This window comes from Zonotrichia albicollis, chromosome 11 (genome assembly GCF_047830755.1).
Source record: "Zonotrichia albicollis isolate bZonAlb1 chromosome 11, bZonAlb1.hap1, whole genome shotgun sequence".
In the NCBI taxonomy this organism is placed as follows: domain Eukaryota; kingdom Metazoa; phylum Chordata; class Aves; order Passeriformes; family Passerellidae; genus Zonotrichia; species Zonotrichia albicollis.
The window spans coordinates 7,727,686-7,748,945 of record NC_133829.1 but is presented as its reverse complement, the minus strand read 5'-3'; the positions used below and the strand labels follow the sequence as shown (position 1 = coordinate 7,748,945).

General features: G+C 43.0%; 1 protein-coding gene across 1 annotated transcript in view; it reads right to left on the bottom strand.

The window, feature by feature from the left end:
* Nucleotides 1–1,866: 1,866 nt before the first annotated feature.
* The window catches only part of ABHD2 (abhydrolase domain containing 2, acylglycerol lipase), a 34,284-nt gene continuing 14,890 nt past the window's right edge, over nucleotides 1,867–21,260 (bottom strand). The window contains exons 4-11 of the mRNA XM_005483438.4: nucleotides 17,019–17,194; nucleotides 15,941–16,108; nucleotides 12,961–13,144; nucleotides 9,363–9,455; nucleotides 7,594–7,704; nucleotides 6,323–6,392; nucleotides 5,515–5,599; nucleotides 1,867–4,600 (exon numbers count right to left, since the gene is read on the bottom strand). Coding sequence (XP_005483495.1) covers nucleotides 4,404–4,600; nucleotides 5,515–5,599; nucleotides 6,323–6,392; nucleotides 7,594–7,704; nucleotides 9,363–9,455; nucleotides 12,961–13,144; nucleotides 15,941–16,108; nucleotides 17,019–17,194 — 1,084 coding nt within the window. The 3' untranslated portion in view covers nucleotides 1,867–4,403. The remainder of the gene's footprint in view (nucleotides 4,601–5,514; nucleotides 5,600–6,322; nucleotides 6,393–7,593; nucleotides 7,705–9,362; nucleotides 9,456–12,960; nucleotides 13,145–15,940; nucleotides 16,109–17,018; nucleotides 17,195–21,260) is intronic.

Sequence of the window (21,260 nt, the reverse complement as noted above, 5' to 3'; positions counted from 1 at the left end):
CTCTGGTCATGCAAAAACTTTTGATTACAATGGGAGCTTGTCAGTCAGACCAAAGCAAAGGGGCTTTGTGCCACCTTGTACAGATGTTCAGGGTAACTCCAGAAACCTTTCCAGCACTGCATGGAAAGCTGGCAACTGCTTTGACTCATTGATGGCACTTGCGCCTAAGCTGCCCTGACAGCTGAGGAAGCCCAGGTCAGTGTCACTGTCACTGAGGAGGGTACAGGAAAAGGGCACCCTCCCTTGGGCTGTGCTGCTCTGAGGCATTCTAAGCTTGGAGAAAAATCCTGAAGTCCTCACACCAAGAAGGGCTGTTTGCTTTTCACCTAGAAGCCATGGAAGAGACACTGCTTTAAGTCACTGTGGCTCCAGCACCTTCCCAAATGAGCCAGCCCACAGAAGGGATACAGACATGGAGTATGACTCAAGGCAGAAACAAGATGTTCTTTACAACAAGTGACTTACACAGGCAGCACAAGGCTCAGGCCTTCTCTGGTCTCACAAAAAAAGACTGAAGAATTTCATTAAGCTCCAGACAAGCATAGCATTTCCAGAAAAACCTGGAAGCAATCCAGGTGACTAAACTGGCAATTAAGTCCTGAAGATGGTACTCTCTGCTCTTTCCTTTGAGATGTAGCCACTTGAGCAATTTACCTCCAGCTATGCTGCTGGAGGGTTAACAGACAAAAACTTTGGGATTGCAGGATAACAATTCACACATTAAGTAAAGCAAACCCTGCTTCTATGACTCAATTCCTACTGCTAAAGGAGCAGAGAGTTGAAAGCGATCCACTGCTTATATACATTGTTATTTTCAGCCCTGAAACTGACTGCAGCCAGTTGTAGGCTGCCCACAAAGGTCCTTTAAGTCAGCACTCAATTGTGCCATGTGCATCACTGGTGTGCCTCAGTGTCTGAAAATTCATTCACCAAAAAGCAAAGCCCCAAAAGCTCTGACAGAGCTGTTACTGAAGTCTCTAGATATGCTGATGTCAGGGGAGGAGGAGGAAAAGGGCAAGGCACCACGTGTCAAAGGGCTGTGGTCTAGGAACTTGTGACAGGCCCAGGACAGATGACACACAGGTTGCTTGGCTAAATTCAGTACTGGAGTTAATAGTTCCCAACATTTTTACTTAATGCCCTGTCTTTGTAACCCATACCTTCATAAACAGGAACTGCAGAAAAACACTCAGGAAAAGGATTGTAAGGAAGTTCACTGTTTGCCTTTACAGTGCAACTATAACACTGCCAGACCCACCTGAAAACACCTTGATTTAGAACAAAGGGACAATTAAAAATGCTGGCAGAGCTCGTGTAGTGGAAGCTGAAGTTCCTTGTGCTCAGTCAGAGCAAGTCTGAGCTGCTTATTTACCATCTTCAGATATCTCCAGAAAAATGGCAAAGGTGATGGTTGGACCAGCCTAACCATCAAAGAGTAATTGTTCTGCAACTTGCTGTCTGATTGAGAGGGTCCTCAGGGTTCATGTTCAAGTGCTACTTACATTCAGTGATGGGGAAGGTGTGTTTACCATGAAACTACCCATGGAAGAGCTCTCCTAATGATTTTTCTAATCCTAGTTTGAAACTAAGCAGAGCACATGTCAGATTCAGCAAGCTGTAATCTTGAACTGCTCTATCACACCACACTGCAATGATCTACAAGTGCACACTTCAGCAGCCTCATGTGTTTGGACAAGAGATGAAAGACTTCACCTCTAAGACTGAAAAATTCAGACTGCATTTAAGGCTGGGTTCACTGGGCAATAAAGACCACCTGCCCACATAACAAGAGTAGTATTGCCTTATTTTGGGAGACAAGAGTATTTCAGATTAGGACTGGACAAAGTCTGACTACTGCTCCAAGTCTGACTACAAGTCTTGCTTTGAAAGAAGCATCAAATTTGTTGAGATGGAGAGAACAGCTTTTTTTTTTTTAACACTACTTCCACCTACAGGCTTAAGCTGAAGCTCCAGAAACCTCGCACAAAAAGAGCCACAACAAAAGCTGTCCTTCCCCAAATAAGCCAGATTCAGTCAAGTCACAAGTGATTTGAACAGTTTTAGATTCAAGTGCAAAACCAGGGCAAAGGAACAAGACAGAGACCCATGGTACTTCTGTAGTGGAGAGTTTCAGAAAGTCCACAGCACTGGCATTTCTGAAGGCTTGAGTTGTGGGGTAGGAAGGAGTACTCCTCAGAAAGGCTCTCCAAGTTTAAAGAAAAATCTCTACTTGATTAGACAAAGCTACAGGTCCTGCTGCTTTGAGAACTGTCCAGTTGCTCACCTCATTTTGGGAGACTTAGACACCTAAATTTATACTGTAGCTATTTGATGTGTACATGTGTTGTTTACACTCCACTTCTGCTGAAGTGAGGAGATATTTAAGTCCTACCCAATGAATATTACATGAACACTACTTAAGCAAAAAAACTGAAATGTCTTTTATGACATACTTTAGTGATGCAGTATGAATAAGAACATAACACAGAGACAAGAAATCCATCAGCTAAGAATATCCTTGCTAACTGATGCCCTAAAATAGTTCTTAAGGAACAGCCACAAGCACAGCCAAATCTTGCTGTAGCTTTACTTAGTTTCTCATCTTCTCTTTGAAGAAAAAAAGAAGCCCAGATTTACTGACTAGGAGAATGTGCAGACATCCACAGTTCACCGTGGATCACAGGCCAAGGTGTTTGACCTAAGGCAAATGAAAGGAATTTCCTGATATGACAATGCATTTTTGCTACAATAGTTAATTATTGCTTTATTAAAATGAAACCCCACCTACTCAACCTACTTAAGTTCAGGGACAGGGCAGTCCAGGAGGCTTGTTCCCCAGGTTTGTTGTTACCAGCCTGAAGACTTGCAGCTCGTTTCACCCTTAAGCTATAATTTAAAGTGCCTGAACATGGACCAAGGCTGAAGCAATAAAGTGCTGATGAGGGAAGTTGTGACAGGAAAAGAACTTCACTGACACTGTGATAAAGAAACCCTATCGATGGATTAATGACTCCACAATATTGAGAGAACAAACAGGGAAAAAAAAAAGATTTTTACCACTAGTTTCAGTCTCCAGATTGTCATGAGACAACTTTCCTTTAATAACTATTTTGGCACAGACCATAGCTGCCACTTGAGGGAAAAGCACAGGTGAGTAGCCAGCTTTCCTGAAAACAGCTTTCACACTTCACTTTGCACATTAAAACTAGAAGGGGATGTCTGGTTGTGGAAAAAAAATTCTAGTGAGAAAGAGCCCAATGTCTTACTGGAGCCAGTAATCCTACAGATTACACAGATCTGAAAGTAGTCAGCCATGCAAAGATGTCATTTCAGCTGCACAGGGCTGGGGACACCAGTTCCACATCAACTCTAAGGCAAGTCACATGTCTCAAGCCCACCTGATGCTCTGAAAGCTAATGGGAGGAATTTTGGTATTATTTACCCTGACATAAAGGGAGTAAATCTAAACAGATACACCCTACCCCCCACCAATTAATCCCTAAGAGAGTACAATAACTCTCCATAAAATAGTCTTTCAAGCAAATTGAGCTCAGAAAAAAATCCTGCAGATTCTTAATCATGGGTTTCCATTTGGAAGCTAGAGCCAGCTTTAAAAAGACCCAGGTCAAACAAAGAATCCAGTACTGAAAAGATAACAGTATTTCAAAAGAGGCAAAGGTGACAAGAAGGTGACTGATCAGGTCCTGAAATGAGAACATGTTTACACAGAAACATTAACTGGCGTTACCAGGCTGCAGCTTTTCTCTATTTGGAGATGCAGCATAAAGCCACCCCAATCCACTCACAGCTCAAGCATGGAAAAGTTGAATACTTTTAAAGTGATTCACTTGTGCAAGTGCATTCCTAGGTACTAAAAGGTTTCCCTTGAGATGGTGCAAAGCTGACACTACACTTGCAGTCAAGCACCTGTTTTTCCAAGCCACACTGTAGTGGCTTACAGGCTGAATCACTCACTGGCTTGTGGCTTGGTACAGGGATTTTCCAGCACCCAGAGAGAGAAGAGAGCCACAGTTATCCCATCATCTACACTTAAACAAATGCTGCAGATCAAGTTTTTGACCAGCAGGTAAAGAGATTTTGACATGTGAAACTTCTGCTATATTAAAGCAAGCAGTCTTTAGCTCAGTAGCCCTGGAACAAGCTACAGACAGCAACCCAATTCTTCAAGCAGAGCAGTAAATTACAAATCCACGTGACTGGATATCCAAAGAGGCTCTGACCAGATGTTAACCTCTGCTTTAAGTCAATTTTGGAAAAAAACACATGGTGATCAAACCCCAGCCATAGGATATCAAGGAGAATGGAGACCTGAAGCAGCAGGTGAGGGAACAAGATGTTCCCAAATAGAGATTTACTGAAGTGATCCAGAGTCTTTGGGTCGATTACTCCTGGCCAGAGACAGCCTGCTCAGCATCAGAGCAGTGAGGCTTTGTCTTCTCCCACTGGCAGATGGCATTGGCATACTGCACCACGAGCTTATCCATCCAGGTAAGAGGCTCTGGGAACAGCACAGACCCCTCAAAAAATCCCAGGTGGCCTCCATGAAGGGGCAGCACATGCATGACATTCTCCTTTTTCTCTGTAAAAGAAAAAGAGGCAGAAAGTTCCAGGATAACATCTTCAAGCTGAGAATGAAAGCATCTTGAGTTGCCAGGACAAAGGCTGCCCCAAGAGATGCTGCTGACTGGGCCCTAACAGTAATAATAATAATAATAATAATAATAAAAATAATAATAAAAATATTGCTGTAAGAATGCTCATTCTTTAACAAATGAACACCTTTAACTCACATTCCCTGGAACTAAGACTGTTTGCATCGTGTCAAGCTGCACTAAGCTCTGATAGAGCATTAGCCATCTTGTTGCATGGACAGTGAAAAACTCCCTGTGCTTGCTTCTCTCTGAAAGCAGCTGGGGATAAATTCTCCGCTCACAGCCTCTGACCAGGAAAAGAATGAACCCTGCTTCCATCCCTGTACACCCACTCTTGGTGTGATGAAGCAGCAGCAGCAGCTCCCTCTTCTGAGCTTCTAAGTGTAATTTACCTTCTGCCTTGTTTGAAGACAGACAGCTCAACTCCTTTCAAGGGAGAGATCCCAGTTCAGTGCCAAGTGACAGAGCCATGCATGCACTGTCCCCATTTCATCAGCAAAGGGGGAGTTTATCTGCGCTTCCTCCAGACTGTCACCACCACCCATCTTCCTACTAAATCCCAGTGAGCAATGGAGATGTGAGGAAATCTTTTTTCATCCAGGAATGTAACCTGCTGCTATTAACACAAGCAACAGGTGCCTGAAAGGACTGAAGTTCCTCCTGCTCAGGATTAGCCTTGTTAGTTCTAGCAATTGGTGACTTAAAGAGGCTTAGCACACCTCCCACAGCATTACAGATGTAAGGAGGCAGGTCAAGCTGCTTTGAAATCAGGAATTGCGATGTGGGAAGCAAGCTGTAGGTACACAAATATGCCCAGCAGGAGGAGACTGTTTCAGCATACCTGAAAGAGCTCTTGGAATTGACAGAAGACTCTCATGAACAAGAGGGTCATCAGCAGCATTAACCAACAGAAGAGGAACATTGATCTGCATCAGGAAACACATCATAAAACGAAGAAACCAAACCAGAAATGGGTTAGTATTTGAATGTCAATCTACCAACTGTAAAAGTATCTTAGCATAACTCAACTAAGATCTTATTTCAGAGTTAATTTTGCCTCAAAGAAAGAGGCAGAGAGCAAACAGACTGAGTCCTCACTCTTAGAATTGAAATAACCACACCCTTTTTTCACTCTGCATTGCTTTGCACGTCAGGCAGCTATTGCCAGCTCTGTTATGGACACCTTGGTTGAAGTCCAGGAAACTCCCTTGGAACATCTCAATTCTCTGGTTCAGTAGAAAAAGGAAGAACTGATCTCAATTACACTTTGGCAAAACTTTGCTCAAGCATCTGCCTGTCAGTGTCCTGAGTCTCCTCCATAGAATCCACTAAGCCTTTCTTCCTTGGAGGCGCAGGCTCCATGCAGGCACCCATTTCCCACTTGATCCTCACACACTCAGAGCAGTTCAGCTGAATGTGTGGCTTTGTGTCCATCTCTTGGGTGCTATCACCTACCAAAGTTATATGCACTTAAGAGCCCAGAGAATTCAGCCCCAGTGTTAGAGGCAGCAAGATCTGAAATTCCACTCCAATATACTGTGGGTGACTATTTCTGAAAATCCCAGCTGAGGCATCTGCAGGTATCAACAAAAAAAAAACCCACAGAATATTTTCCCTTAATGCAAGAACAGCCTGCTGCAAGAGCTTACCCTGTGCAAGTAATGCAGGCAACTTTCCTCTTCATAGTATTCCTTCAGTGAGCTGTAGCCATGGAATTTCCTGAAATAGAGCAGATTGTCATTAATATCACCTGTTCCAGCCATGTCACTATTACTTTTAAGTGAGGACACATGCAGAAACGGAAATAATGGCTCAATTTCCATAGACAATATTTTAATACCCAGTCTCTTTGCAAAACCCTTTTGCAGCACATGCCTTGATGGTTTCTGTGCCTTCTCAAACATTCTGAGAACATGGGCAAGTCAAACATGCAAACTGAAGAACAGCAGCCCTCAGGGTGTTTCTTTTAAAACACCCCACTTCACTTAATTGTACATGTGGATGAAAAAGTTAGGATCTTGTTCATCTTTCCCTAAAAGTCTTTTCAAATACAAACCCAGCATAGCTTATAAACCTCAAATTTACTGAACAAGTCCCCCAGAATTCACCATGGTTCTACTTGATCTTTTCACACCAAACCAAGAATTCAGTAGGCCTATATTTAAGTGCCTTTTTTTTTTTTTTTTACATAAGGGACAACATAGCTGTTGGTCCAAACTAGAAAGGTCTCAATGATGGGGGACAAGCAGGGAGAATTCCCAAGGAATGTTTTTTTTTTTTTTTATAAGCAGCCAACCATACTCCCAGTTTGCCAAAAGTGTCATAGCTTTTTAGCTAACACTTTGCAGCTTTATTTTGGAAAGGGGTCAATGCCTGATACAGAACATGCCATGGTATGAACACTGCCACTTAAAGTGCTATGTTGCTGTCAAGGACACAGGCAGTAACAGGCTACTGCTTAATAAAGCAGAGCACTTAATTAGGTGTTAGTATGACAAATAAGAAAGGTTGCATTATCTCAGCCAGCCCTATTGTGTATTGAGAAAGCAGAAGTGTTTCATGGGGAGAAGACTTTTCAGAGCTAAGGAAATCCATGAGGAGTTCTGAGCTTCTTTCCACATTCCCCTTTTTTATTGCTAGAGCTTGGCCTCTTCCTACCTTAGTGACGGCTGCAGGTTCAGGTGTTACTAATAAAGAAATGCCTCCTGGATGATTTTAAAGAAGCTGTGACTGTAAACAGTAAGTTTGTCTTTTTCCTCTCTTCTAAGTTTTCTCTAATGTGGAGGCAAGTAAGAGTTTGAAGTTGTGTTCACTGTACTTCAGCAGAGTCCCACAGGCACAGCAAGGGGCATGCAAGGGCAACATTGGGAAGAAAAGGTACCTGGAGTTCTACAGGATAGCAGGGAATTGCCCTTCATACCTCATAACATTATCATCAATCTGCATAAGTGATGTTGCTGTATAGAGCTTGCCCAGATCAGCTTCTGACAGGCTATGTGGCTTCTTCATGTTATCTCCAAAAAGAGCTTGCCTGGAAGAGTGACATCAAGAATTACATCCAAATAACACAAGGGCAGCAAAACCACGACCTGTTCAAGGACAACTGAGTTTACCAAATCTGACAAGATAAGATTAGAAGTGGGTTATATAAACATGAGGCTTCCTTGGGACCAAGAGCAGCTTGTTTGTCCACTTACCTTAGCAGCAAGACATAACAAACCCCAGAAGCCTCTTCATAGGAAAAAATGTTTCCCTTATCTACTGAAAAATTGCATGAGGGGGCCCTCCTAAAAGAAACTTCCCAGAACAGAAGGCACTAAGGGTATTTGGACTTGAGGCTACATGTTAGAGGGAGAGATTTTTGGCTTCAGATGAAACCTGTGGGTAGTCTGGGTGAGAGCACCAGCAATGCTGGGCACAGCATCTCCTGCATCACCTGGTTCTAAAGTCCCAGCACAGACTTCTGGCTACTACACACAGAAATTACTCAGGGTATTCCCTTAGCAGAAAGCTTTTACTATGGACACTTGTCATAGCTGGTTATTGCCCTCAGGGAAGGATGCGTTTCTTTACCAGAACGAACTTCTTCCCAAACTAACAGAACAAAGGCCACAAGTTGGAAAGGGGTTTTTATTCCCTTTGAGAGGCAGCTGCAGGGCAGGCTAGGTTTGATTTGGGCAAGGTAGAGCACGTGATTCAAGTGATTATGGAAAAAGTTTGCTTAACACACTTCCTTTCAAATCAGCACCAGTCTTTTGTGGGTTAAGAATTTAAGCACCGTTTAATGGGAGCTTACCTAACTTCACTTGTCAAATTTGTTCAAGTTGTCTAAATATTTGTAAACCTGGAATGAATTACGTGGATCATCCTACACTGGCCACCCTCCTTCTACAAGTGTTTCATACTGCACAGGAGTGTAAACACAGAACCAGAAGTCTGAAGTGATACATGCTCCTTCAATGAAATAGGCCTTAAGATATTCCCCTCCTTTCTCTTCAGTCAGGCCAATTCCAATACAGCCGAGGTATTTTCTTGCCTACCAAGTACCACCCAGAGAACTTTTGATGGGGAAAACACCAACATGAGCATGTCACCTGTTTAGCACACAAATTTCTTTTGTTATGCAAGAGCCACGGATCAGCAAGAGCAGCACAAGGATCCTACAGCACTCCAGGAACAGCAATGTTAAGTGTTTTGCTGGCTACATGCTCTTTCTAGAGGAACAGCTAGAAGCCAGAGCTACAGGTTTGACTATTTGCTTATTTGATATGCAGCAACTCCATACAGCAGATCTGGAAGATTAGTCCTACCTCAGGTAGGTGGCAGAACAAGAGGCTCCTTCAATAGGGAATTCTTTGGCTAGAAGTAAAACAGATGCAGAGTACTCCACTTTGAAGTCTAATTGCAATGTTTTCCTGTGCATGTCTTGTTTATTCTTTTAATAAGTTTCCACAAAACACAAGGAGACAACAATGTCTTCCTCCTAACAAAATGGCCAAAGCTTGTTTGTCTATTTTACAGTATAATGAGATTGACAGGGGCTCACCACCTCTGTTGATTCATCTAAAGATCTATCAAGGAACTTGTGCTAAACCTGTCAGGAGTCCTATTTTAAAGGACCAGGCAGACAAATCCAATACTGCAATCGACCCAATCAATACTGTCAGTGTGAATGATGTACTGCAGTACCTGTGAGAAAGAATGATCTTCTTCATGTTATCTGCCATGAGGAAGTTATAAAATCTTCTGCAATGATCCCACTGCATGAAGGTTTCCTGTGCCCTAGAAAAAACACAGCAGAACAAACAAAGCTGTTAATGGAGCCCTTGAAAGATCAGATTAATACACTGTTAACATCTTATGGCAGCCTGGGGGCTGTGTAAACAAACCTCCAGGCCTTCTCTGCCACAGCTTAACCTTTTCCAGGAAATGACTTCCACTTTGATGAAGTCTGTTAGTATCAGAAAACAGATCTGCAGTCTCATCTTGCACAATACAATTAGCAGTTTTGATCAGAGCATTTAAGAGCCATCAATCAAGATCCATAACACTGACAAGAGGATTTTAGTATCCCTTTGCAGAAGTTGAATGTAATTTACATAATGGGACTTTCAAGGAAAGGGCTAAAACCTGTTGCTCAACAGTGTTGTCTATTGTGTAATACAGCTCTGCAGAGGAAACAATTTGTGCAGATGTTTCCAATATATACAGATACTATTATTGTTTCAGTTCATTGGCAGGAACTGTAGGAATAAATACTAGCTGCAGCTGCAAGTGGCATCTCAGTTGAAGTCTTTACCTATTCTCAAAGCAGAAGAGCACTTCATAGCTTATCTGTTGTTAAAACAGAATTTAAGCCATCCAGAGTTGTGTGAGCTCTGGCAGACACCAGCACTGCTTTGCTGTGCAGGGTCATGGGCAGGTTAGAGCTTTACTCCTAGCAGGGTTTGCTGTTGCTGAGGGAACACACTATCATTTACTGAGAGACTCAAGAATGCTGGGAGCAGCTTCAGCTACTGAAGCTCTCTTACCACTTAAACATTAACATACCATGAGAACTACTGTAGATTTAGCATGACCTTCCAAGCTACAGCTTGCAAGTCCCCTGCCAGGCAGGAACAAACTGTTTTCTTGTAATTAGCCATGTTGGAGAGTATGGATTTTAAAAAAAAGAAAAATCCATTATCTTTTTGTCTAGCCAGGTTATACCTACCACACTTATGCCAGGGCAGGAGAATGAAAGAAGACTGGAAAATGCACATTTCTTTCTTCACAAAAGGTTTTCCAAGCAAATCTATTAAGTTATCACAAGATGTTTGAAGTTGAAGCTACTACATTTCCCTGCAGTTCCTGTGGTGTACAGCAGTTCTCCTAATATGAAGAGTTGCAAGCATTAAAAAAAACCCCACAGGCAGCTTTCAGTATTGTGAGGACTGCCCAGGTTTCAGAGCTGAGGTCTCTCCCCACAGCCTGGAGCTATGATGAAGATGCATTCCACAAGATCAAGAAGCAGAATCAAGCCTATGCAGGCAGAGATTAAGGAATAAGGAGACCTGTCCCTGTTTAGCCTCAGGGAACACATTCCCTAGCCTGTGTTAATTCATTAAAGATCTCATTGTTCTGGCAGGTCCTAGTATTGCTGCTGCTCTGCAAAGGCTTTACTATTTGAAACATTTGGTTCACCTTGCTCACTAATTTTTTTTTCCTTTGCTTATGAAAGTTATTTGGGGAATAAATGCTGGCAAGCCAATATTAAAAAAAAAAAGAACTGTAAATTAAACTGGTTATGTTACCAGGGTAATCCACTTCCATGTAGCCCTGAAGGCTGAAGCCAGCTATTTTCATGTACCAGACCAAGCCCAGGAAGGCAGTGGCTTCACCATTCTACCTGGAAGTGCTTTACACTTCCTCCCTCCCACTTCTATAACCAGGGCACAAGGCACCCCCTCCTCCTGCCCTTTGCCCAGTAGATGTTGCTTCCCTCTGGTTCTTCAGCTAATTAGCACTTACAGCAGATGTGGGTATTAGGAAGGGAGACAAAAGACCTGAAATCCTTCCCACTGGCTGTCCAGTAATACAGAGCAGATGTTTTGTGGCAGGAGCTTTGCTAGGAGATGTTTACCCAGCAGGTGGAGGCAAGAGCTCAATAATCCACACAGCCCACACCATGGGGTGCATTAAACTCAGGGGGAAAAAACCCAGTGAGTTGTTTTTCCACACAAATATCCAAGTGGAGAATTGTTAATCAGGTTGTCCTTGCCATGCAAGCATAATAGCATTACTCACAACAGCATTGTGGAGATCAGGAATACAATATTGCATAACTGTAGAAGATGAACCAAGTGGACCTCAGCCAGATATCCCTGCAAACCCTCTCTGATGGTTGCAATTAAGGAGCTGGCTTCAAAAGGATGCTCTGTGCTCTATGCCAGAATCCCAGGACAGCTAAGAACATTTTACTTGAAACAAAACAGAACAGCTGTTCCTGTAGCATCTGTTCAGATTTTGAGGGTGTGAACTAGCAGCAGATTATACACTTTTTTAGCAGTAGTCACATCTGACCTCGAAAGGGATTAGATAGCAAGAATATTACAAGCATATCAAGCTTTTACTGACATCTTAGTGCTTCCAGAAAAGCTTTTTGCTTTTACCTGTAAGAGCCCAATTTATAAAAGGTGTCTTCAGGCTGCTGAATAACAAACTGGCCCCTACACAGACAGGGCATCATCAGCATCAAGAGTTCCAGCTACCCTGACCAGGCTGTGAGGCTGAATTGCATAGCAAGCCCCTCACAGACCTGCTACAGTTTCACCATTCATATCAGCCCAAGGGATTATGACTCAAATACCTGAGTTCTAACAGTCCCTTTTGGCTTGTAGGTAGTCTCACAGCTCAAAACTGCAAGTAAATTACTGCAGAGTCAGCTGCACCTTAGTAATTGTCCATATGTACAGACAGTAAAAACTGAAAACAGTTTAGCCAGTTACAGAGTTTAAATCTCCATTACCTGTGCATACATGGAAAGGTTAAAGTGCATTAGTTGAGTCCAGTTTTCAAGCAGCACTGCTGTGCCTGGACCCTCCATCAGCACATGCAAGTGAAGTCATCACAGCTCCTAAGTGCCACAACCTTGTCTTCCAGGTGGGGAAACATGAATGTTTTCATGCTTAAGGGCTGTAATACTTTTCCACCCCACCTTCCCAGTCCTATAACACATCTGTAAGCACCTTTCCATCCCTTGATCACCCACAGCACTGTTTCAGTGACAAACACCAAGAAAGGAGCATAGACTGACAGAGTCTGTGCTGTGCCTTTCCAGTCTCCCTGGGTAAGAGCTGCCAGATGAAACTGCACACTGAGGCCAAACAAGCTATTACAAACCATGGGATATTTCTCAGAGTGATGAGACAGTGTAAACTATTGCTTGCAGACCTGGCAGCAGCTCAGCAGCTGCTCAGGCTGCCCAGCCTGCCTGGTTAATTACACCAGGATTGCACAGGGAATGCCTCCTCTTCACTCTAGCCATGAGACAGCATCACATACACAGACCAGAAGCTGCCAGCATGTACCTGGACAGGTACACAAAACCTGTTTGCACTGCTGACCAAGTTTACTTGTGCTTGCAAATCAGCAGAGCTTCAGGTGCTCCTTCAGGAGGGTGTTATCCTACACAGTCTGTCAGACCAGTTCATGCAACAGAAACACCCATCTTCACCTTGCCCTTCCAGAGATCTGCTCCCTCCTGCACTTCCAGAAGAGAGGAGCACAGAGAAAGCTCCAGACCCACCTGAGTGCGCTGTACCCCTGGCACAAGCTGACACAGCACAGCACTCGCTCCTGGTTGGCCTGGCTCTCTCCCAGGTATTTGCACACTATGTTTCCACCCAGGCTGAAGCCCACAACAATCAGCTGGGTCTGAGGGTAGGTCTTCTTGATGTAATTCACCATGGCACCAAATTCCCAGGTGCATCCTAAAAAGAAGAACAAAGTTTAAAAAAAATCATCTAATATATTTAAATTCTCATTTGAAGCCTCAGTTGCTTTGAATTCAGCTTCTTACCCTTTCTGACTTTTCAATAGCCTTAAGGTTTTAACAGCTCTGATTCACATGTGTTCATACATCTGTGAGTCCTGTGGAGCTTAGCTCATGCTTAAAGCAAGTGCCAAAGCAAGATGAAATTTAGTTGCTTAAAAATTATGGTGACAGTTAACATGACAATCAAAACGCTTTGTTTCTAAAACAGCTTTAAAAAGCAGAGTCCAGCAACTCTGGGCTTGACATTACCATGCAAGAGCAGCACACATCATTGCTTTCCTGAGGCAGTTTACCACTTCTAAAGTGAAGTGAGGTATTTGGAATGCAGTTTCCTCCTTTGTTTTTAAGCAAGACGATATGGATCCCTAAATCCACACTGCTGTGGGGAGGGGAAAGGAGTGGCTTGTCAGGAAGAGCTCCCAGCAGACTGCTGCAGAGCCTGACTAAGCAGGTGATCTCTGGAATCAGGGAGAAGGGTTTAAGCTGAGATATTCAACCCTTTGTAGCCAGTGAAAAGGTAAAGATACTGCAGCTCCCTGAAAGACACATGGGTATCCCCACATGAAGAGAATAGTTAAGTGTCTCTATAGAGATCTGTTCCACTGTCAGTAAACACCCACTTGCATCCCACAGGCACTGAGGGATCCAGTTTCTGGCAGTGCTGGCATCCTCCAACTGTTTGACAGACTTGAAGGCCTCCACACATACAACAATGTGAGTACCTACAAGTATTTCTCCTGCTTGTGAGTATGGGAAAAGGAGTTATGGAGCAGCAGCTGCAATAGTGATGGCGTTAGTACACTGGTTTCAAGTGTTTATGCAGCTTGTTAACCTTCCCTTTGGATTTAAGGCTGCAAACCACAGGAGGCATCACATGGACAACAGAAATAGAACTCCAGATGTTTCTTCTTGTCCAGAGTCAGAAATTCAGCTCTATTCTGTGGAACTCATCCAGAGAGATAAATCCTAGGATTCCAGCATTCCATCCTGTACTAACCTAACACCGCTCCACTGCATCCCCACCCCATCTGTAGCATCCTCAGTGGACAGACTCCAACTTAACCTAGCTCTGGAGTAAACCCTGAGCACCAGAGCTTGTTTGCTTCAGTGCAACAGCAAGCTCCTGTCTGAGTGTTTCAGCAGGGCTTGGGGACTTCCTTGTGAACATTTTTAATGAACAATCTTCAAGATAAACTCTGCACTGCTCTGGTTTCCTCTGGAAGAAGCCAGCGGTCAAAGTACTTGAGTGTTTGACCTTCATGATTTCAGGGCAGCTCAAAAATCCAAAACTATAAAATCAACAGGTCAAGCTTGATATAGAGGCTGGGATTCAGCAAATCCCAAATTTAGGCTACTTGTTCCTCAGCAAGCATGCCTGGAACACAGCAAAGCTGAAAGGGCACTGAGTTATTTGGGTAAGAGGCAGAGTAAAGTCTACTGGACTTGCTGGCACTTTACTTCAGAAGCAACTCTGCCAAGTGATTTACTGGCTTACTCAAAGGAAGTGCTAGTCATTCTTTGCCCTTTCCAGGGCTATAAAAGATTCAGAAAGGTATGTCCCAAGAGATGCACTACAGAATAACATCCTAAGGCCTAAAGTAAAGCTTCATGAAAGCAAACTCTTAACTTCTATCAAAACAGCAAATGCTTTAACATTAAAATTTAGTTTTCAAGACATGGTAGTCTTGCAGCCATAACAGCCCAGGGTCTCACTACAAATGAGGGTGTTTGGTATTCCTGAAGTGTTTCCCAAAGAGAAGTATATTTAATAATTCTAAAACAAGCAACAAAGCATTATTATTTGCCTGCCAGACTTTGGCATCTCAAAGCACAGTATTTCTGTTTTGACAGTTTAAGTGTTCAAGATAACTATTCCGTTAATCCAAAATCTAAGCAGTAGTGCAGCTAACTTTAAAAAATAAATCCTAAAGTCTGCTAAACACAGAATTGACAGGGTGCCTATAGATACTTACAGTAAAGAGGGAGATGAGGGCTCAAGAGAGCTCAGGAACAAGCAGATTAGGTCACAGGCAAAGAGGCCCCATTCTACAAGGATCACATTACTCACCAAAAGGGCAATTAAGGCTGGAGTCACCCTTCACACAGTTTCAGATCATTTATTCCTTTTAATTTCTAGGTTAAGAAAGACTTCCTTATACTCAAGGTGAGAGTATGCCATAATCATGGCAGTTAAGCACAACCCACTTCTGTAGTTTTATTGTCACACTCCTGTACTCTTGCTGTTGTTGACTTGTGTTACATCCAAGAGCAAATCCTCACATGAACCCCCTAAGATATAAATGTACTTTCTGGATAGGCTGGTACAAACTCCTCTCAGGCTGTATTTTACAAAGCCTCAGAAGTGGCATTTATCCTTCAGAGACGTGTTTGTTTCACATTCCATCAAACTGGCAAATTCAGTATCACTAAAATCATTTGAATAGGCTCTGGGTAGGCACAAAAGGGCTTTTTTCCCCAAAATTTTTCTTACAAAAAACTGCTTCCTTGATGAGACAACATGTGTAAAAGCTTGCAGAAGAGACAAAAGTGAATTTAGTATTAGCCTCCTCTCTTCCTACCATGTAAATTCAGTTTAGTTCTTAAGAAACAGTACAAAACTGTTTTACCCCCACTGAGGTACAGCAGTTCTGTTATTCTGGAGGAGGCTGATCAATCCCTAGAAGTTCCATGAGGCTGAAAATAAATTCCCCAGGTACCATGAAGTACCTACCATAGGTAAACATCCGTGGTGAAGTGAGCTCAATGTTTGGCAGGGCTCCCAGGTGATTGAGCACAGCACATCTGTAGCCATTTTTCTGGGCATAGTCAACAAAGGTGCGGATGTACTGCTTCTCACTGTGGTTGGCAATCCCTGGGCAGATCACCATTGTGACATCCTCTGTGTTCAGAAAGAGAGGGAAGTTCAGCAAATGTCACTTCATGCAAATTAAGAGAGTCGGAAGGTTTCCATTTCAGATCCGTGGGAAACCACCCACCACAAGCAAGCTAGAATTCCTACCAGTCTGCCAAAAATCCTGTATGGGACAGGAGACCAGCAGCTCTAGTGCTTCAGATGGGAAAAAGTCATTCATGCTATGGGAGAGGAACAGTTTTTAGCTTCAGGGAAAGCTGTGCAAACAGTCCTCCAGGCACTGATGAGAGACCCCGAGTACATTCTTCTGTCTGAAGGACATTTTTGATGCTACACATGTTCTGCCTTCTGACAGCCTGTTGTGACTGCAACGTGCGTGGAAGCTGTGAAGCCCAGCACTCCAAGGAGATTGGTTATGCTATTTCTCCCTCATTTCCCCTCTAGAGCTGGGTGTAATGCAGATTTTCCAAATGCAGCTCTGCTAAGCACAGACATTCTGATCAGCTGACATTAACCATCATCTACTTTGTGGCTAATCTAATGATATTTGATCTGCTGACACTGTTCACTAGTTTAACAAGATATCATTTCATCAACCAAGAAAGTAATTGCTGTAATTCAAGTAAGCACAGTAAATTACATTCAGGATTATCATATGCACTTCAAATTAACTGTAACTCTCTTGTGCAAAGCTCCAACATTACCAGCTCTAGCCACTGAATTTTTATCTCATTAGAAAAGCACTGCTCACAGCAATAAAGATAACACTAACTGTCCTAGTGCAGCACTGTACCATGAAGATCTCAACACTGACAGTTTAAAAAGAGAAATCTGCTTTTTCTGAGGGCCAAATGGGAGTCACAGGCATCTGTAGATGAGGGACAGAGCACACAGTCAAGGTTAGCAGCTAGATGCAGGGAGCAGCTGTTGGACTGACCTCCAGTGCAGTGCTCAGAGCGTGGCTCAAAGAGATCAAAGGTGGCTGTTGCTCCATCTGGCATGGTCAGGTACTTGCGATGTCCATTTGGATGTGGTGATCTCACTCTCCCCATTTTTCCATAAAGAGCTGTCTGGATATGCCCACTCTTTCCCCAGATGAGGGGTGGAATGTACCTGAAAGGCAGTAATTGATTGCTTACCCCTGCTGTGTTAACAAGCCCTTGAGAACACATCAGCACTCCCATAACAAATCTCACCAGCTCCCAAATAGAGCAACAAATACGGAATTGCTTTTGCTCTGACTCAAATGGCAGCAGTGATCTTTGCAGCCTTACACAAGGGGAGAGACCAAAACACTCTCCAAGCTGAAAAATCAGCACTCATAGCAGCAGCAGGAGCCAAACCCCAGACATTCCCTATATTGAGATGTTAGAGGAACAAATGCTTCTCACTAAATACACAGAGGCCTTGTGTCTGGGTGAGATTGAGAGTGCATGTTGCCAACCAACCACAGTGACCTCCAGAATTGTACAGTGCTGTAAATCTGTTTTAATTGAAACACTGAAGCCTCCTGGGTTGAGCCACATGAACCTGTGTAAGCACTTGACTGTACAAGCCAGTGGCACAAACAACAGGATTCACACCGAGTTCCAGAAAAGGGAAAGCCCCAAGACTTGCTGGTTGGGACCATTTTACACAGAACTGTTTGTTTTACTAAGTTAAGCAAAGAGCACAGTACAGGCTGATTTTGCCTTTCAGAATTAGGTAAAAGTTGGGACAGTGTTAAGAGAATCAGTCAGAACTGACCAAACTTCACTGAGTAACAAATCCCTTTCAGTAAGAGGGGTGAGTCTACCAATTACTTATGCTTATCAAGGGTATATTTAAAGCTATGTGACAAAGCAGATTGTCTCTCTTTTCCTGGCTTACAGGGCCTCAAAAAAGATATGTGAGAAACATTGCTATGAGCTGGAAAGCATTAAAGGCTTAGTTATCAGATTTTTTTAGCACAAGCAGAACTGCAAGTGGTTTAACAGGAAACATACTGTGCCCTAGCACCACCACCATGTGGGCAAGTCACCTGGTCACTCTAAGGAGACTGAGCCAATGCCTTGAAAAAGAGAGTTACATCAGCTCTCAACAGGAAAGCATGAATGATTTATTGTTGAGGAGAACAGCCGTCCCAAGGAACACACTTCCAATTAAAGAACTGTGGTCTCTGGTGCACAGACCAGGGTACCCAGAGGAAGCTTGAGAGCTTCTGACTTCACCTTGGATCCTGAGGGATTAGCAACGCCCTCCCTGTTGTGTTTAGGGCTTGTGTTTAGGGCTTCCTGCAATTATTCCTTTTCACTTTGAGAGAGCTTATGAAGCAGAGATCGTGTTCTTCTGTGTTCACAAAAAACCTAGGCAGCTCAGCACACAAATTTACTGCTTAAGCCCATAATCCACTAGAATGTGACAGAAACCCTACCTCTGTGCTCTGACACTCCCTCTTCATACAGCTGGACCTTTCCCCACGCCAGTGCTTATGTGTCATATCCGCAACTCCCTCCTCCCCCAGACGCCATAAAAATGCTTCCTATCAAATAAAAACCACTTGGGGTTGTTTAGCAAGACAAAAGCAGCAGTATGGCCACTTTCTCCCCATGCTTTTCCCTCATCTATGAGGGGGACTTCTTACAGTCAAAGCTTCAGCATGAGTAATGTGCATAGCACTCTGATGCAGAGATTTGTAACCCCTACTGAGGCATTAGACATATTTCTAGTTTGCTCTAGAAATAAGTTTTAAAGCAGCTGAAGCTCTGAAATACATGCAAATGTTCAGGCAGAAGCTTTTTATCTCACCAGTCTTTTTGTTTAGGCCCATCAGCCTTTAAGCAACAGACTTGTGAAGCAAAATACATTCCTTAATCCAGGCTCAGGACACTGAGCACGACGACACTTTAACAGCGAAAGGGAAGGAAGCTGCCCAGATAGCACAGATCTTGTATTATCAGTGGAAAAACTAAGACAGATTAGAATTTACCTTACCAGAATGATGCAAAACCAGGCAGCTAATAAAAATATTATTTCTGTTTACCAAGCCAATTTAACCTACTACAAAACCCTGTAAAGCCTTTACAGTAAGAGTGATTCCTTTCTTTTACTGAATTCAGGTAAAATCTGTTCTCAGCTGAGGACAAGGTACCCTTATAATCTATAGCAGAATCAGACATATGATCTGCTTGTCACACTATTTCTGTTGACCCTCCATTTTGCCAATGGGCAAATCTATTTTTGAAATCTTCATGTGACTTTTATGTCTCTTGCTGAGACAAAATCTACAAGAACTTCCAAGAGCAAGTACTGTGCCTAATGATGCAAGACTGCACAAGGCTGAAGGATAGTTCATCTTTTTATACAGGGTTTGTGTGGACTTTCAGCTTTCTTTTACTAAACCCACTGAAAGAAGAAAGTATGGAAAGAACTCTTCAGTCCTGAAGGTACATGATGCCACACTGGTGAGGGAGAAAACTTGCCAGGAATTGTGCAAAAGCCTTTCTCCGCTGTAAGGACAGATCAGATCAATTTTATTTAAGCCTATCATGTGAAAAGCAGCTCCAAAGACATTCCTATCCTCAACTCAGCTGAAAAAACCTAACTACCCAGTGCTGATAGCAAGAGCTAGAACAGATTGTTTTGTAGTGAAGTTAACATTCCTCCGGGCAAACAGCTGAAAAAAGATGCTTCTCCGAAACAACCATCCTGCAGACAGAAGAGCATGTACTCAGGGCATTGTTCCTGTGGTTTACCTTAAGAAAACAAGCTCAGCAAGATGCAACACAACCATGCAGACTGAGCAACTGAGTATTTAGTCTAAGGGGCATTTGAATACTGCCCTTCACATTTTATGCTAAAACTATAATTACTGCTAAATTTAACCATGTCTTCCAAACAAGAGCCCTTCACTCAAAAGCAGGTAGCTTTCCTCCAGCATTCATAACAAGTAGAAACAAGGAAAGCACTCAAGGACACAGCAGATTTTCAACTCCTTCCTCTCTGTCTGCTATAAGCTGAAATGCTTCTGAAAAGCAGTGTGCTGCAGAGATTATTCCAGCACAGCACAGAGATGGTTCAGTACATATTGCTCCGTGTCCTGCTCCAGAGAAGCTGCTCCCAGATGTACAAAAACCCAGGAACGAACACCATGTCCCATAAGCAGCATTTCCACTGTTATGCAATAGTGGCTGATGGTGACAGGAGCAGTGAACACCAGCCAGGAGGACCTCTTGCCAAGGCCTCCACATGAGGACAAGGACTGCATAACACCACAACCCAGACAAGCACGTGCTGATAAAAAAAATTCCAAGGGAAAAGTTGCGTTGTACCAAAAATGGAGATTTTTATTTCTGTGAACCAAAAATGGCTCCTGAGCTTTCCCCAGACACAAAGGCTTTTTAACTGGTTCATTTCCCTGTTTTGGTCAGTTGCAATAGATAGCAGGCACCCTGAATCATGATAAATATTTAAAGCAGTTATGTCTTCCAGTAAGCAGCCCTGTAGCTTCCAGTAACTCTATAACAGAAGGCAGAGAGAACAGGCCTGGAGATGACATTTACTCATTATGGAAGGTCACTTACATGGCCCAGCAAGTACAGAGTTCACCACTCCTAAGTGGCTAAGTGAATTCACAGCCAGTTACATAAATCTGCTCACCAGTGTCAGTGTTTGAGCTCCAAACCTGCATTCCAGCTGTGCAGCACAGCCTCACATCTTGATAGGTGGCTGCCCACAGTGCTCAAGAAGAAGCCAACTCTTCAGTTTTCCCAAAAAATTTATCCTGGCATTTTAATATTTAAAACAATTCCAACATGTGATTATAGATTAAATTTAGTGGCTCTCAGGCAGTAGATTATCATTTTAAAGCACATACATAATCCAGTATGCAGGAATTTAGGAAATCAGCAGCTGTATAAGCAGCTCACACAAAGTACATAAAAACTGTGCTATTTTTATTAGCAGGCATCAGCATTCAGGTCCTCAAAGATGTGAAGTGGAAGTTCAGCAACAGGCTTATTTCTGGTGCATTGCTTCATTTCATCTGAGGAGATTAACACTTTAAACATTAACTCTTACATGGCCTTTATGTGCACACTGGATACTGATGGTGAGAAAACAGTCTACAAATTGTCAATGTCAAGATATTCTAAGAACTTTTGCTTGCATTACAACAGGTAAGAAATTATTTTCCCCTTTA